Below are 14,918 nucleotides of genomic sequence, written 5' to 3' on the forward strand. Positions count from 1 at the left end.
CTTCCATGTGAATGAATGTATATTTCCATCAACATTTTAATAGCTAGATAGTTTTTGTGGAGAGAAAAATTAGGTATAGTGTGTGTGTGTGTGTGTGTGTGTGTGTGTGTGTGTATGTGTGTGTGCGTGTGTGTATGTGTGGGTGCGTGCATGCGCGTGCTAGAGATTAAACCAAGTACCTTTCATGTGATAGAAATATGCTGTACCAGGAAGCCAGATCTACCACCTGGCTATATTTCTTAAACCAATCTTTTATTTTAACATCAAGTTTGTTTGCAGTTTTTGTGATTACAAAAATGCCACAATGAGAATTTTTGTAGAAGCATCTTTGTATACTTTTTCACTTAAAAAAAAATGAAGATAGCTCACTTACCTTCATTAAATTACTGGTATAGTTACTTACATGCAGTTGACTAACTGCTAACTAATTATATCTACACACTTACACATCAACACTGCTAACTTACTACAATATATGAAATGAAATAATAATATTGTTTAAGCATGTGAAAATTCGCTCTTCTTGAAGAGCTGTTGTTTTTACTTTATTGTATTGAGTTGAAATAAGGTGTTTCTTTCTTGATTATTTACCTCAATGATCCTAGGTCACAATGCTTTCTAAGAAAACAAAAACAAAAAACAACTAGCATGTAATTCATTTGAGAAAAGTATGAGTGCCTTTTTCTCTTATATAGACTTCATTTATAAATAGTGCTCTCCAGTATGAGCATAATATATCAATAATGTAATATTTACATACATATATTTACATGTGTTAAATTTTATTTAATTTAAAATATAAATCATTAATTCATTTAATTCAAAGGCTAAATATTAACACGTTATAAATTATATTATTATGAATTAATACCAAACTATTATAGTTTCTTTTAAAATATAGGGCATTTACCTGAAATATAATCCTTTGGATTGTGGCCCATATTCTTTGGACTGTTCATTTTAAGGACTGTAATGAATCATAATAAAAATATGAATGCTCTGAATAGCCAAACAGAACCAAAAATCAGTGTTTAACCCTATGAACAACAGCCTAGGCTCCATATTATTATCACCAAATTAGAAATTCTTTTAACATTTTTGATTTTGAAAATTGTTCCAGAAATTGTTTAGTGTAAAATGTTCCACTGAGTCCTTGACATACAGTGATTCTTTTGAAAAAATATTATTTTAATCAAAGATTTTTAGCTTATAAGGAAAGCATAAAATACCTTAAGATGAACTCAAGTTTTATAGGCTGAGAATATTAAAATATCAACACAATAGAAAGAAAGTCAATGTGTTTTCAGGAGGATTGAAGTTTACCAGGGACAGAAGAAAATTACTCCATCTTAGACGGCAAAAAGTAGAATCACTGTTTTGTGTGTATCCTCTATTCTTCTTCCTGTGACTAGATTACACTTATAATTTTTTAACTTATTATTTTCTCTGTCATTTCCTTGTTTTGGATTTGACTTTAACTCTTTTTGATGATCACTGTACCCCAGATCACTAACTTTTTGTTTTTAGATTGTTACTTTGTACAAATATGGGGTACAGTGTGACATTTTCATACATGTATGCAGTGTGTAATGATCAAATCAAGATAACTAACCCTAATTAATTTTTCCATCTTCTTATCATTGCTTCAGTGGGAGACTTTGGAGCTTCTCTCTTTTAGTTTTTCATAAAATACATAGAAGGGTATTGTAAAACATAGCCATCTCACCTTCTGCAGAACTTATTACTTCTCTTTAATTGCACACGGATACCTGGTATCCAACTTCCCAGAAAGCCCTCTATTCTCCTTATTTCCCAGCCTCTCATAATCACTATTCTACATTCTCATTGACTTTTATTTAAACACCCTCATTTGAGGAAATCGTGGTATTTGTCTTTGTCTGACTTACCATAATGTTCCACATTTCCATTCATTTTGCTACATATGGTGGGATAACATGTTTTTGTATGGCTGAATAATATTCCATTGGTATATATGCCATGTTCTCCCTACCATTCATCTGTTGATGAGCATATTTTGACTCCAGCTATTGTAATAACAAACATCGATTATGTATTTTTCTTCATTATACTGGAATATTTCTCTTTGGATAGATCCCTAAAAATGGTATAGTTGGATCATATGATAGATCTATTTTTAGTTTTTTGAGAAACATATGTTCTTCTTCTTAGGTGTTGTAACAAGAATGAGGAGAATTTTCTCTTCTCATTCTTGCATGCATTTGTTTCTTTTTGGCTTTTTGATAAAAGCCAGTGCAACTAGGTTAAGTGATACCTTATTGTGTGTTTGTTTGTTTTTGTTTTGTTTTGGTACTGGGGATTGAACCTCAGGGCACTTATCCACTGAGCCACACATCCCCAGTTCTTTTTAGACGGGGTCTTGCTCAGTTGCTTAGGGTTTCTCTAAGTTGCTAAGGCTGGCTTTGAAACTGCTGTCCCCCTGCCTCAGACTCCCCTACCTCTGGGATTACAGGCAAGTGCCACTGTACTTGGCTCATAGTGGTTTTGACTTGCAATCCCCAGACAAGTATTGAAATTAAGCACTTTTTCATAAATTTGTTGGCCATTGGAATTTTTTTCCTTTTAGAAGTATCTGTATCCTCTGTCTATTTTAATTGTGCTGTCTTTTCACTCTTTTGATGGTTTTCTTTGCTGAGGAAAACCTTTTAGTTTAATATAATTCCGTTTGTTTGAATTTGTTTCTATTTCTTTTACTTTTGGAGTGTTATCCAAAGAAAAGTGTTGCCTACATTTATGGCTTAATATGTTTCCCCAGTGTTTTCTTCTGGTAGTTTTAATATCAGGTTTTGCCTTGCAGTCTTTGATCCATTTTGATTTACCTTTGTATAGGTTGAGAGGGCTCAAGTTTTCCACTTCTATGAATATCTAGTTTACAGACTGACTATGACCATTTGTTTTCTTTTTTTCTTTCTTTAGCCAGGGAAGGAAACACCAACTAAATAGTTATTGGCTGGATACAATCATAGCCAAAGAAGGAGGAGGGAAGTCACAGGGTAGCTCTATACTTAATTGAAACTTCCCTTTGAGGAACCCTTAGTGGGACTTTATTTTCAAGGGAAGACATCCAAATTATGTTTTCGATAATTTATTCATTGAGGCCATAAATGATCTATCATTTGCACGATTATGGCTGCAAATATAAACAAACTTAATATAAACCAAAATATTTTAGCATTAAATGTTAAAAAATAAAATGATAAATATTTTCATGAGAATTTCTGAGGATAAAATTAAGACATAAAAATATCAAGCTTCAAATATTTTATTTAATTATAAAACATTTTATGAAGTTGCATGACTATGAACTGTTTGGGAATTTTCAAGTTTGGTCCATAAATCTTGGCATTATGGCTGCATTTTGTTCTTTATTTTTATTTCTGTTCAGTAAAGTTACATAAATTTATTTTACATAAAAAAGAAAGCCTATAAAATCAATAGTCAAAAATGATAAAACAACGAAAATATGATGTACACTGGGGAAATGAATGGTCTTTGTAATAAAGGAGCATCACATAAGAATCTTTAAAATACCAAATTTTCTCTTATGGTGAATATTTTTTAATCACTAACTGGGCATAAAATAATTCTACTTAAGATACTATCAACAATTAAAATAATAGCAATAAAAATATGACTCCAGTATAGTATTTTAATAGCTATATCAAACTCTGTGCAAAATTAAAAAAAAAAAAAAAACTTGAACATTCAAAAATTGAATTCATGTTAGTACCAAACCTTTTAACTTGTTGTCTTTCAGAGACTAAGCTGATAGCTGCATAAAGAGCTTTGACCAGTCTCCCCAGTCCACTATTTAATGACTAAGTTTAGTAGGCTTATCTCCCTGCATCTATTAGCATAACTTTAGTATAAATTCCCTTAGGTCTCACTTGGAGTTTGGGATAATCTCTTAATTATTAACTCGACCATCATTCTTGATTTAGTCTGTTCTAGATGCAGTCCACGCAAAAAGAGTTCTGACCTTGTCAAGAACTAACTTTTCATTGCAAACTCTTTTATTTCTCCCTCAGAGTTTCCTATAGTCAAGTCATATTCCGGTCTTTATCATTTCTTTTACTTAAAAATGTATACATTACACTAAGAAAACTGAATTTAAGTGCTTTCTCCTAAGTACAATGTAGGATTTTGCTTTCTTTTGAACTTAAGCTTTGAAATTACCTTTGTGTAGTAAAGTAAGTTAAAAGTTATCTACTATCAAGGCATATCTTAAAGGGTATTTTATATAAAAACCTACTCCCTAATAGTAACATTGATATGTCATCTCTTGGTCTATATGCCATAACCTTTAATAGTCTTTTATTGTACCTTCAACATAATTTTTTATACTCATTTAATATCAATTTTTAGGATCTGCTTTTAGTGTCCAAGGACTAGGTCATATTAATCTAATCCCAACCCATATGGAACTTTGCACATAACAAATACCTACTACTAAAGAATAAAACAAACTGAATATCTTTTTAATTTATTATGAAAAAACTACAAGTTTTTCTACATATTTCAATATAGCTAATTATATTCTGTAATCAATACGTTCTTCTCTAGGAATCTTCTGAAAATAACCTGCTATTCAATGTGAAATTTAATTTGTTAAGGATGTTCACATTTCTGTCCAGTCATTTAAGTTTACTTTTTCATTGAAAACAACATTTTTAGATAACACTGTGTCTCAAATTCTTTTACTTTCTTCCATATGTAAAATAATGGAGGTTCTTCATTTTGTAAAGCTAGTAAATACAAAGAAAAATCATGATGAAACCACTCACTCGTAGGAAGATACAACATATTTGCCTAGGTTTTATAAAAAAAAATGAATTCTTATTGGTTTGCTCAAAAATTATCCTCCTCCAAATAATGAGCTTCCAATTCATTAAGCCTCCTAAATAATGTGATTTCTATGAAAAACTCAATTCACTTTAAATTGCAGAAAAGTGTTATAATCTACATTATTCACAACAAAATATCTCACTTTGTATATTAAATAGTCTGAGAAACATAACTTTTTTTGTTCTTTTATATTACAAAATTTACATGTATTTTTGGAAAATGTCTTCCTAACTTTACCCTCCCAGAACCACTTTTTAAAGATAACTTTCATTAGCCATTGATGTGTCATTCCTGATACATATATCAAAACCTTTACATATACATACACTGATGTTTGAGTATGCTAGTTTACTTTCAGAGTTTTATGTTTGGCATTTATTTTGAAATTAGCAGGACAATGTGCATTTCTACATATATATGGATGGTTATGGTTTTATAATGATTACCTGAACGTGATTCATATATAGTTTTTTTTCTCTCTTTGTTTCATGAATGAAGAAATTTAAAAGAATTTAAAAAGATGAAATTACTGTGACCTTTTCCACTTATGAAAAATAAACTAAAATTTCCCCCAACACATTCCTAAGCACTTTGGCATCTCTAAACTCTAATTGACTTAGGAGAACTGTACTTGCTATATTTATGATCTTCTTATACAGCAGAATAGAATCTATTCCAATGTAAAATTACACTGTGTTCTATATTAGCCACAGGGAATTCTTGACTGCAGTATAATCCTTTGCGGCTGGGATTTATTGCCTGCTATGTTCCATCTGTGCTACTAAGAGTTGCACAGGGAGCTAAAGTTGAGAGTGTCAACAACTCTAGGTGACCTAGTTATGTCTAATTTATAGGTACTTAGCATGACTAAGGGGGACTCAGTGTATACTGCAGTTGATCCAGTTTGAAAAGACTGTGACCTTTCTGTCCCAGTGCAACCACTCAATGTAGAATTAGAAGTAGAAATGGAATGGTTTTATATATCTCTCTTGAAATGTTTAGAAGAACATAATTCACTTGATTGTTTCCAAGAGTTGTGCTAGGGGCTAACAGCACAAATATTTATTCTGTTTTACTTTACAATTAAAATATATAGAACCTTTTAAAAAACATCTGTTAGTGCAAATGTTTTTAAACTATTAGTAAAGATAGAGGTCATTTAATTCAAATTATTTCCCAAAATCTTTTAAGATCTAGTCTTTTTAAATGGTCTTTTATCCTCTAGGTTGCATATTTTCAGTGATGAAGCTTGCTTGATAGGCTAGTACATTCTATTTTGTGCTACGTTGGATTAAGAGAAAACCTCTAATCGTATTGAAAGTATATGCTTTGAATGCATTATATTCATTGTTCTTATTTCTGTTCTCTGAAACTATAATAAAGAAACTATTAGTTTTTTTAATAATATCATCTAGTTATCTGGAATTTTTTTTCATCATTCTCAAATTTTATAATATATGCTCAGTGTTCAAACTTCACTTCCTCTAGTGAGCCACCATATTTGCACCTATATTTGTGTTAGGATTCAGCAGCCAGTTAAGGTGCTGATATATAAAATAAGCTTTTAAACATCAAAATTTTATTACATGTTTATATTAATGTTCATAGTCATTTATTATATTTGAGAGATTACATTTCTTCTATAACAAATTAGAGGATTTATGTTTACTAATATAAAAAAATTATCATTTTAACCTAATACTTTTAATTACTAAGATAACTTTGAGCCTTGCCTTTTGTTATTGATGTTTACATATATGTACACATATGTATTCTTTTAAGCTTTGTGATTTTCACAGATTTTATACATAACATTATGTTTAATTTTTAAAAGTGAAATGAGGTAGATATCAGAACAGAACTCTGTGGTATCTAACTAGATATATTTCTCTCTATATTAATTATGCCTCAATTTATTATTTCTAAATACAGTAATTCATGCATGTACAAATAAACTATCTTTTTTAGTGAACATAAAATATCTTGAAATTAAACAATGCATTTCTTAAATTTAGGTGCAGTTTCTACAGTATTCTTCTCATTTGCAAATGTGGCACATGATATTTTTAGTGAACATATCCCAGTGGTCACTGGTATATTTTTAATTTGGTTTAATTCAAATATCTAATAATTTATCTTATATTCCAAAATTATTAGCTCATATTTCATACATTTTTGTGTGTTTTTAGAGATTTAGTTTTTTAAATTTTTTGACAAACACATAATGTTTTTTCATATTTGTGAAGTACAATGTGATATTTGGATTCATGTATATGTTTTGTAGTTATCAGTTCATGAAAATTATCCTAGACTTTGAAGACTAGTGGAAAATAAAGGAATAGAATGATTGATCAATAGGTACAATGTTATTGTTTAATAGGAGGAATGAGTTTTGGTATTCTACAGCACAGAAGGGTAAATTTATTGAACAATAATGCATTGTATATCTCAACATAGTTACAAGGGATTTGAATGTACTCACCTAAAGAAATGATAATATAAAGATAATGGAAATTTATCTTTTTAGATATAAAAATGTAGTTTATATTCATCATAGGCTTTTATGTGCTCAGTTGGTATAATACCATGTAATTTTTACAGTTCCATCATATTAGTGTAATTAATATCCCTATTTTTAGAGTTCAGCAAACTCAGCACAGATTGGTTTTTCAATTTTCCATGGATCATACAGTTAGTAGTTTCTGGAATTGGAATGAGAAGCCAAGTCAAATGACTTTGATAACATCCACTCATCTGTCCTAGGAACAATGCTAGTTACTGGACATAGTGACAGCTATTGGTAGAACAAAGCCTAAGGTTTTATGAGACAAAGGACACAAGCTGAACTAAATATATAAAGTATATAATACTCCAATTTGTGGATGAGAAATGCAATGTGGAAAAGTAAATAATGGCAGAGGAAGTTGAAAGGGAAAGGCAGGCTGGAGACACAGTATTTAAGATGGTACAGTCCAGATATATTGTTGCTGTTTTTGTTGTTGTTATTATTATTATTATTATTATTATTTTTGTATGAGGGATAGAACTCAGGGGTGATAATGCTATCCTGATAAAACTGAATTATTTAGAGACAGTTTTTTTTTTAAGCTTAAAAGACATTTGCAATCACAAAGAAAGAAATATTTTATAGTGTTCTGCCTCTGACTCTGGATTCAAACATGGCAGGTGTTCATCCCAGCCCCACAGGGACCTGAATCAACAAGTTCCACTTTAATAACACTTTCTCCCTTCAATAAATTTATCATAAAAAGTAATTAGGCAAGTGAGCATATATTTATATGTAGTATGTATTGAAATATTGTAATATTATTTATAATGACAAAATGAGTAGTTTTAAATCTCTCGTTCTATTATTTTAAATAACATAAATTAAGCTACAAACTTATAATGAAGTACTGTTAAATTGTATAACATAACTTTATAGTAGCATTTCATAAAACTGCTTTAGTAAATCTCTATTAACAAACGAGATATTTGTGTGTGTGTGTGTGTGTGTGTGTGTGTGTGTGTGTGAGATAGGTATATATTCAGAAAAGGAAAAAATGAATAAAATGAGCATGTAACTGTGTTGAGTTTCCACTCAACACAGTTACATGCTCATTTTATTGGTTTGGTTGGGTTGTGAGTGATGTTTCTTCTTTTGACTGTATTTTAATATTTATCAGTAAAGAGCATATATTATAATAAAAATTTACATGAACACTAATATTCACACAAACTCTTTTGTCCAAGGCTTTATTTATTAATGCATTTTTTATTAAAATTAGTTTATATCATTGCTTCTTTAACTTTTCTAGGGAAAAAATTGTTTTATCACATCTCAGCATTAGTTTTATGGTTTTAAGCACCAGTAAAACTTGAAGTGTAGCACTACTTGAAGCCCTATATCTGAGATACAAAAGTAAGCAATGAAGTTATTACAATTGTCCTCTCCAGTCTTTTGAATAATAGAAAGCCTGTCATGTTTTTAGATTATTCTAATTTGAAAATTATCAAGTATAAAAAATTGTATTGAATGAACGTGTTTTGATAATGACGAGAAGTTTTGATTTCAGTTGGTTTTCACAAACTGTACCATCTACATTACAGCCACCAATGAACATCCACTCCATTGTGGTGCAAGTCCAATGCATCAACAAAAAAGTGGGCACCGTCATCTACCATGAAGTGAGAATTGTGGTGAGGGATAGGAATGACAACTCACCCACCTTCAAACATGAAAGCTACTATGCCACTGTGAACGAGGTCAGTTTCTGCCTGCTCTTTGTATCATTTTTGTTGATAGGTCAAACTAACTATACACTGTAAGTTTTGTTTTTAATAAGCTATTTCTTCATAATAATAGGCCTGTTTAGAAATACTAAGAAAACATTTTTAGGAATGGTATTTAGAAGAAATGTATTATGAGTGACTTCTGATGTGATTCACATTGCTATAGGAAAAGTTCAACTGACCCCCAAATTTTTCATTTTTGATCATCTTAGAAAGTTTGGTGCCTGAATCTACTATATACTTACTGAAGCAAAATAGGATTTATTTATTCTCATTGTATGGCAGTGGTCTAATTATTTAGAGAGACAATTTTTTAAGCTTAAAAGGTATTGCTAATCACAAAGAAAGAAATGTTTTGTAGTGTTCTGCCTCTGACTCTGGATTCAAGGTGGCTGAGGTGGCTAAACTGGAAGGAAATATCTGAGATTCTGTTAATTTGAAGGTACTAATATAAATCACTACCGAATTCTTCTACAAAAATGCTGACCAAATTAGCAAACACCTTAAAAGCAATCTTCTTGCTTTTATTAGAGAAGACTTTTATTATTGTTATGTGTTGTTTGGGTTGTTTGTTTGTTTTCCCCTTTGACTAAAATCCATGAGCCAAGATGTGTCTTAACTTTAAAACAAAAACTGTTATTAATCTATTAAGTTTTGTTTTGTTCAATAAAACAGAAAATATTTTTAAAGTACTTCTAATGTCATTTATTATTTTTACTTTAGACACGTAGAAAAATAAATGGAATTAATATGATAATCCAGGTCACTTTTATCTCTGGGTTTTTTTATTTAAAAAAATACATGCCTACTTTATAGGAGAAAAATCAGTATAATTCGGTCATTAAACATACTATAAAGCCTTTAATATTTTCATTCCCTTTGAAATTAATTAAATATATTTTAGTTCAATATTTTTTCAAATTATATTACTTAACAAACTAAAAACTCCTATTTTAAGTGGCTTGACCAGGACAAACTTCAGGTTAGTAAATACTGAATATATTAAAGACACTTTGAACAGATTTCTACAATAATGACAGTTGCTAATTGATTACCCTGTAATTGATTTTAGATACTTATAAATGGTTCCTTTTAGCATTTGAATTGCAGCCTTTGAATTAGATTTGGCTTTGTCTGCTTGAGGGTTGACTTCATTTGAATATAAATTGACAGGTGAAGTATGTTAGGCAACTCATTGGAAAAGCTGTTCTTATATCACTTTGATTGCTTCTGGATCTTTGACTATAGTTCATTTTTTTCTTACAGAAACTTATAATGCTTAATTTAAATTTTAAAGCATCATATGTTATTAGATTATTCTCACTCCCCTCTTCAACCTTTTCAGTGCCTTGTTGAAAAATAACTTTCTCAAATACCATTCTAATCATGTCACTGTACTCTTCAGTAATTGTGTACTTTCTCAGGAAAAATACCACTTTTTTGGCATACCTTCAAGTTCTTGAATAATATCACCATTATCAATATGTTCTTAATTTTACATTGTCTCTGATAATGCTCTATGTGTCTCAGAAAGACTTCCTCATATCCCAAGTTCCATTTCTTGGGCTTTGCTCACACTGTTCATTGAGATCTTTCCTACCTTTCAATTCTCCCATTCATCTTTTATAATTTAACTTAGGACCTATTTTCCAGAAATTATCCCTCCCTGACTTTTCATAATTATCACTCTTCAATGCCTCCAAATTTCTACCATATCTGGATAAATGACAGAACGATAAAATTTATGAACAAGTTAAGCATTTTATCTTAGTATTTTGAAAAGCCTAGTTTCCTTTCCAAAGCTGTTTCTATGTGGTTGAACCCATATGTTCCTTGCAATGCATTTCCCTATAGCCATCTGAAGCAATTTTATCCCATGCATACCATAATTACAACCGCTAAGATTTTGCCCATATTGTCTCATATCTATTTTTGAAAAGAAATCAAAATTCTATTTAAACCTGAAAACAATCACAAGAAAAAATAAAATTCAATTTCTCTCATATTTAGTTGAGTTGTTCTTGTAAGACTGGAAAACGCCACACCACAGGACACAGATTACCAAAGAGTTTTTCCACTTTATTACAAAAGGCTGTGTGTTTATACAGGTCTAAGAGAGGTCGAAGGGCTGAGGTAGATAACAGGTCGCCCGTTTATTGGCAAGCTCTTCCGTATGTCAGTTCCGGAGCCCAAGAAGTTAATTCTAATTGGGGCTAAGGCTTCCCACCAGCAGGGTTTGAACATTGGCGCCGATGGGAACGTCTTCCCAACAATTCTTCCATAGTGATAGTTCTTAGTTTAATTAACTTCAGTTTTTACAATCTGCCAATAATATTGTCTGTAAAATAAAATTAAATGAATTGGATTTACATTTTGCAAAATTGCAAGATATTTTTTATATTTTCTCATTTAGTTCAAGCTATGTAGTTAATTCAGATAAGACTAGAAAGTTCCAAATTAAAGGGGGGGGGAACACTTCCCAGTTTGATAGATTGTTGGTGTCAAAATATTTCACACTTTATTAAAATACAAAAGAAGACAGGTATAAAGTCATTATCACAGATTTATCAAAGAAGCTTCCAAACTTAAATTCCTGATTAGTCATTTCACTTCAGTCTGTAGGAGAAAATTGTGGAGTACTAGCATCAATTGACTGTTAGTAAATTGGTCAGAAAATTGGGGATAATGCAAATCCTTTGTTCAGTCATCCCTTCACTATTCATTAATAAGCATCTTAGTAGGCTAGCATAACTACTTTTATGTACCTGATATTAAAAATAAATATCAGAGTTGGCATTTATGGTATTATATGGTATTATAGCATATCAAAATTACAATCAGTACTTTTATAAGCACATTAAATTCTACCCTCTTACACTCTTTGTAAACATATTATTTTATTAGTATGTCAAGAATTCACCAAAACATTATTAATTCCTTTATCTAAATGTCAAGTAAGGATTATAACAAGGTTTATAATTCCTTATTTATGAGAAAGATGTAAGACATTATAAGTATTTTTATCTCTCTGGGTAATTGAAGACTCTCAATTAATTTTGGACTATTGTATCATTAAGTAATTAGACTGACTGTTTTGAAGAACAAATTACACAGTAAAATTCTGATCATTCTTAAGCCATTTGTGGAAGATAAATCTTTCCTGACAGTGATGCCTTTAATAATGCATACAACCCACCCCCCCAAAAATTGTTTTTACATAATAATAAATATAAACAAGTAAAAATTCAAGCACCAGTTCAGTAAATAATTATAGTAAACATCAGATTTTATTAAATTAAGAAGTATACTGAAAATGAAGAAATAGAGATAGTCAATATTAGCTGCCTTTCAAGATATTTAACTAAAAGGAGAAGGAGAAATTGAGTGGTAGCCAGGAGATGAAATGAGGCTCAAGTTAGAATTTAAAGGAAGAAGAGAATAGAGGATATTTTAACACAGGCCAAGTAACACATAAAAATGAACATTTCTTCCAGGTGCAATGTGCAATGGTTCAAGCCTATAATCCCAGCACCTCAGGAGGCTAAGGCAGGAGGATTGCATGTTCAAAGCCAGCCTCAGAACAAGGAAGGTGCTAAGCAACTCAGTGAGAACCTGAGTAAAATACAAAAAAAGGACTAGGGAAGTGGCTCACTAGTTAAGTGTCCCTAAATTCAATTCCTGGTACCCCTCTCAACCAAAAATTAACATTCCTAAAAATCAAATGTTGACTTGTTTAACATTATTTCCTATGAAATTATATATGTAAGGAAAGTACTTCAATGCAATAGAGACTATAAATGACAAAGATACAGCTAGCCTCATAATCAATGGGAGTCAACTGAAATAATTTTCTAAGACTACAAACAAAACAAGATTATCCACTTTTACCACTCTTAAATTTAACATAGAATTGGAAATTTTAGCCAGAAAAATAAGGCAAGAGAAAGGAATAAAGGGCCTCTGAAAAAGAAAGGAAGAGATAATATTATTTCTGTTTTCAGATGACATGATTTTATATATAGAAAAACCTAATGATACTACCAAAAAACCCTGTTAGAACTGACCAACAAATCCAGTAGGTTTGAAAGGTAAAAAATGAAAATGCAAAATCCTATAGCATTTTTATACAACATGATAAACTTGTTGGGGAAGAAATTAATATCATTTAAAATAGACACAAAAGTAATACAATATCTAGACATAAATTCAAGGAAATTAAAATTTTAACACCTCAATGAAAATAATTAAAGAGAACACAAAGAGAATGGAAGAACCTTATATTCTCATTGATTAGAGGTATTAATATTTTCAAAATGTCCATAATACCCAAGCAATACAAAGATTCAATACAATTATAAAATATGAATGATCTCCCTCACAGTACTTTTTATGTTTTGTAAATAATATGAAACCATAAACAAATCTGAATACCATGAGCAATCTTGACCAAAGAGAATAAAGATGCAGATGTCATAATATAGGACCTCAAAAATACTGAAAACCAAAAAACATTGTATTGGCATTAAAACTGACATGTAGCATAAAAATAGAGAATAGAGAACCTAGAATAAATCCAAAATATACCTTGAAGAAAGTATAATCTCTTTAATAGATGGTGCTGGGGGAAATAGAAATCCATATATAGAAGAATTAAACTAGACCTCGTCTCTTATTATATAAAAAAAAATTCAACTACAAATGGACCAAAGGCCTAAAGGTAACACACAATATCAAATTACAAGAAGAAAACAGTATAAGCAATGATTTTTTTATAATATCCCCAAATCACAGGCAATAAAAGCAAAAATTTATATATGAGACTATATCAAACTAAAAATCTTCTACACAGCAAAATAAAAAACACAGTGAAGAGAAAACTAACATGATGTGGTAAAATATTTGAAAACTATCTGTCAAGGTATTATTTGTAGAATATACAAGAACTGCAAAATACTCAAAATCAAAAGAAAAAAGAACAAATTAATTCAAAATTTGGAAAATAACATGAACAGCCATTTCTCAAAATAATCTATAAGAAAAATATTCAACACCACTAATCATCAGGGAAAAATTCAAACATTAATGAGAATATCTTTTTCTACTTAGAATAGCTATAGTATAAAAGGAAATAATAATAATAATGACAACAACAACAAGGATGTGGAGAAATGAAAAATCCACACACTGCTAGTGGGAATGTGGATTAGTATAGTCAATTTGGATAAATTATAAACAAAACTACTTTATGATCTAGCTGTCTCACTACTGGGTATAGATCCAACAGAAATAAAATCAATATACCAAATATTTGCCTATGCTGCCATGTTTGTTGTAGCACTATTCACTATAGCCAACAGAGTATATGGAATAGACTAATGTGTCTATACATGGATGAATTGATAAAGAAAATATGGTATAATACACTCTCATTATCATTGAGTCTTACAATAATGGAATTCTATAATTCATAGCAAATGGACAGAACTAGAAGACATTATGTTAAGTGAAACAAACCTGGCACAGAGAGACAAATACCATGTGTTCTCACTCACATGTAGAAGATTACAAAGCTGATTTTATAATAATTGCAAGTAGGATGCTGGTAGTTAAATTCTGGAAGGATAGTGGGGAGAAGAGAGAGATAAGTTGGATAACAGGTACCAAAATCCAGCTACTGTGTTCTACAGTTCACAAGAATGTAGTGTCTGTTTTATGAGTAATTAGAAGAAAAGACTTTTAAA

The 14,918-nt window shown here is 30.4% G+C and overlaps 1 protein-coding gene across 4 annotated transcripts in view; it reads left to right on the top strand.

Annotated features, from left to right (window-relative positions):
• Positions 1-14,918, top strand: part of Pcdh15 (protocadherin related 15) — a 1,597,439-nt gene that overhangs the window by 1,149,233 nt on the left and 433,288 nt on the right. For all 4 annotated transcript variants that reach the window (XM_078041965.1, XM_078041960.1, XM_078041968.1 and 1 more), the window contains one exon: positions 8,995-9,150. In XM_078041965.1, coding sequence (XP_077898091.1) covers positions 8,995-9,150 — 156 coding nt within the window. The remainder of the gene's footprint in view (positions 1-8,994; positions 9,151-14,918) is intronic.

The sequence above is a fragment of the Ictidomys tridecemlineatus genome, chromosome 1, assembly GCF_052094955.1.
Source record: "Ictidomys tridecemlineatus isolate mIctTri1 chromosome 1, mIctTri1.hap1, whole genome shotgun sequence".
Taxonomy (NCBI): Eukaryota; Metazoa; Chordata; class Mammalia; order Rodentia; family Sciuridae; genus Ictidomys; species Ictidomys tridecemlineatus.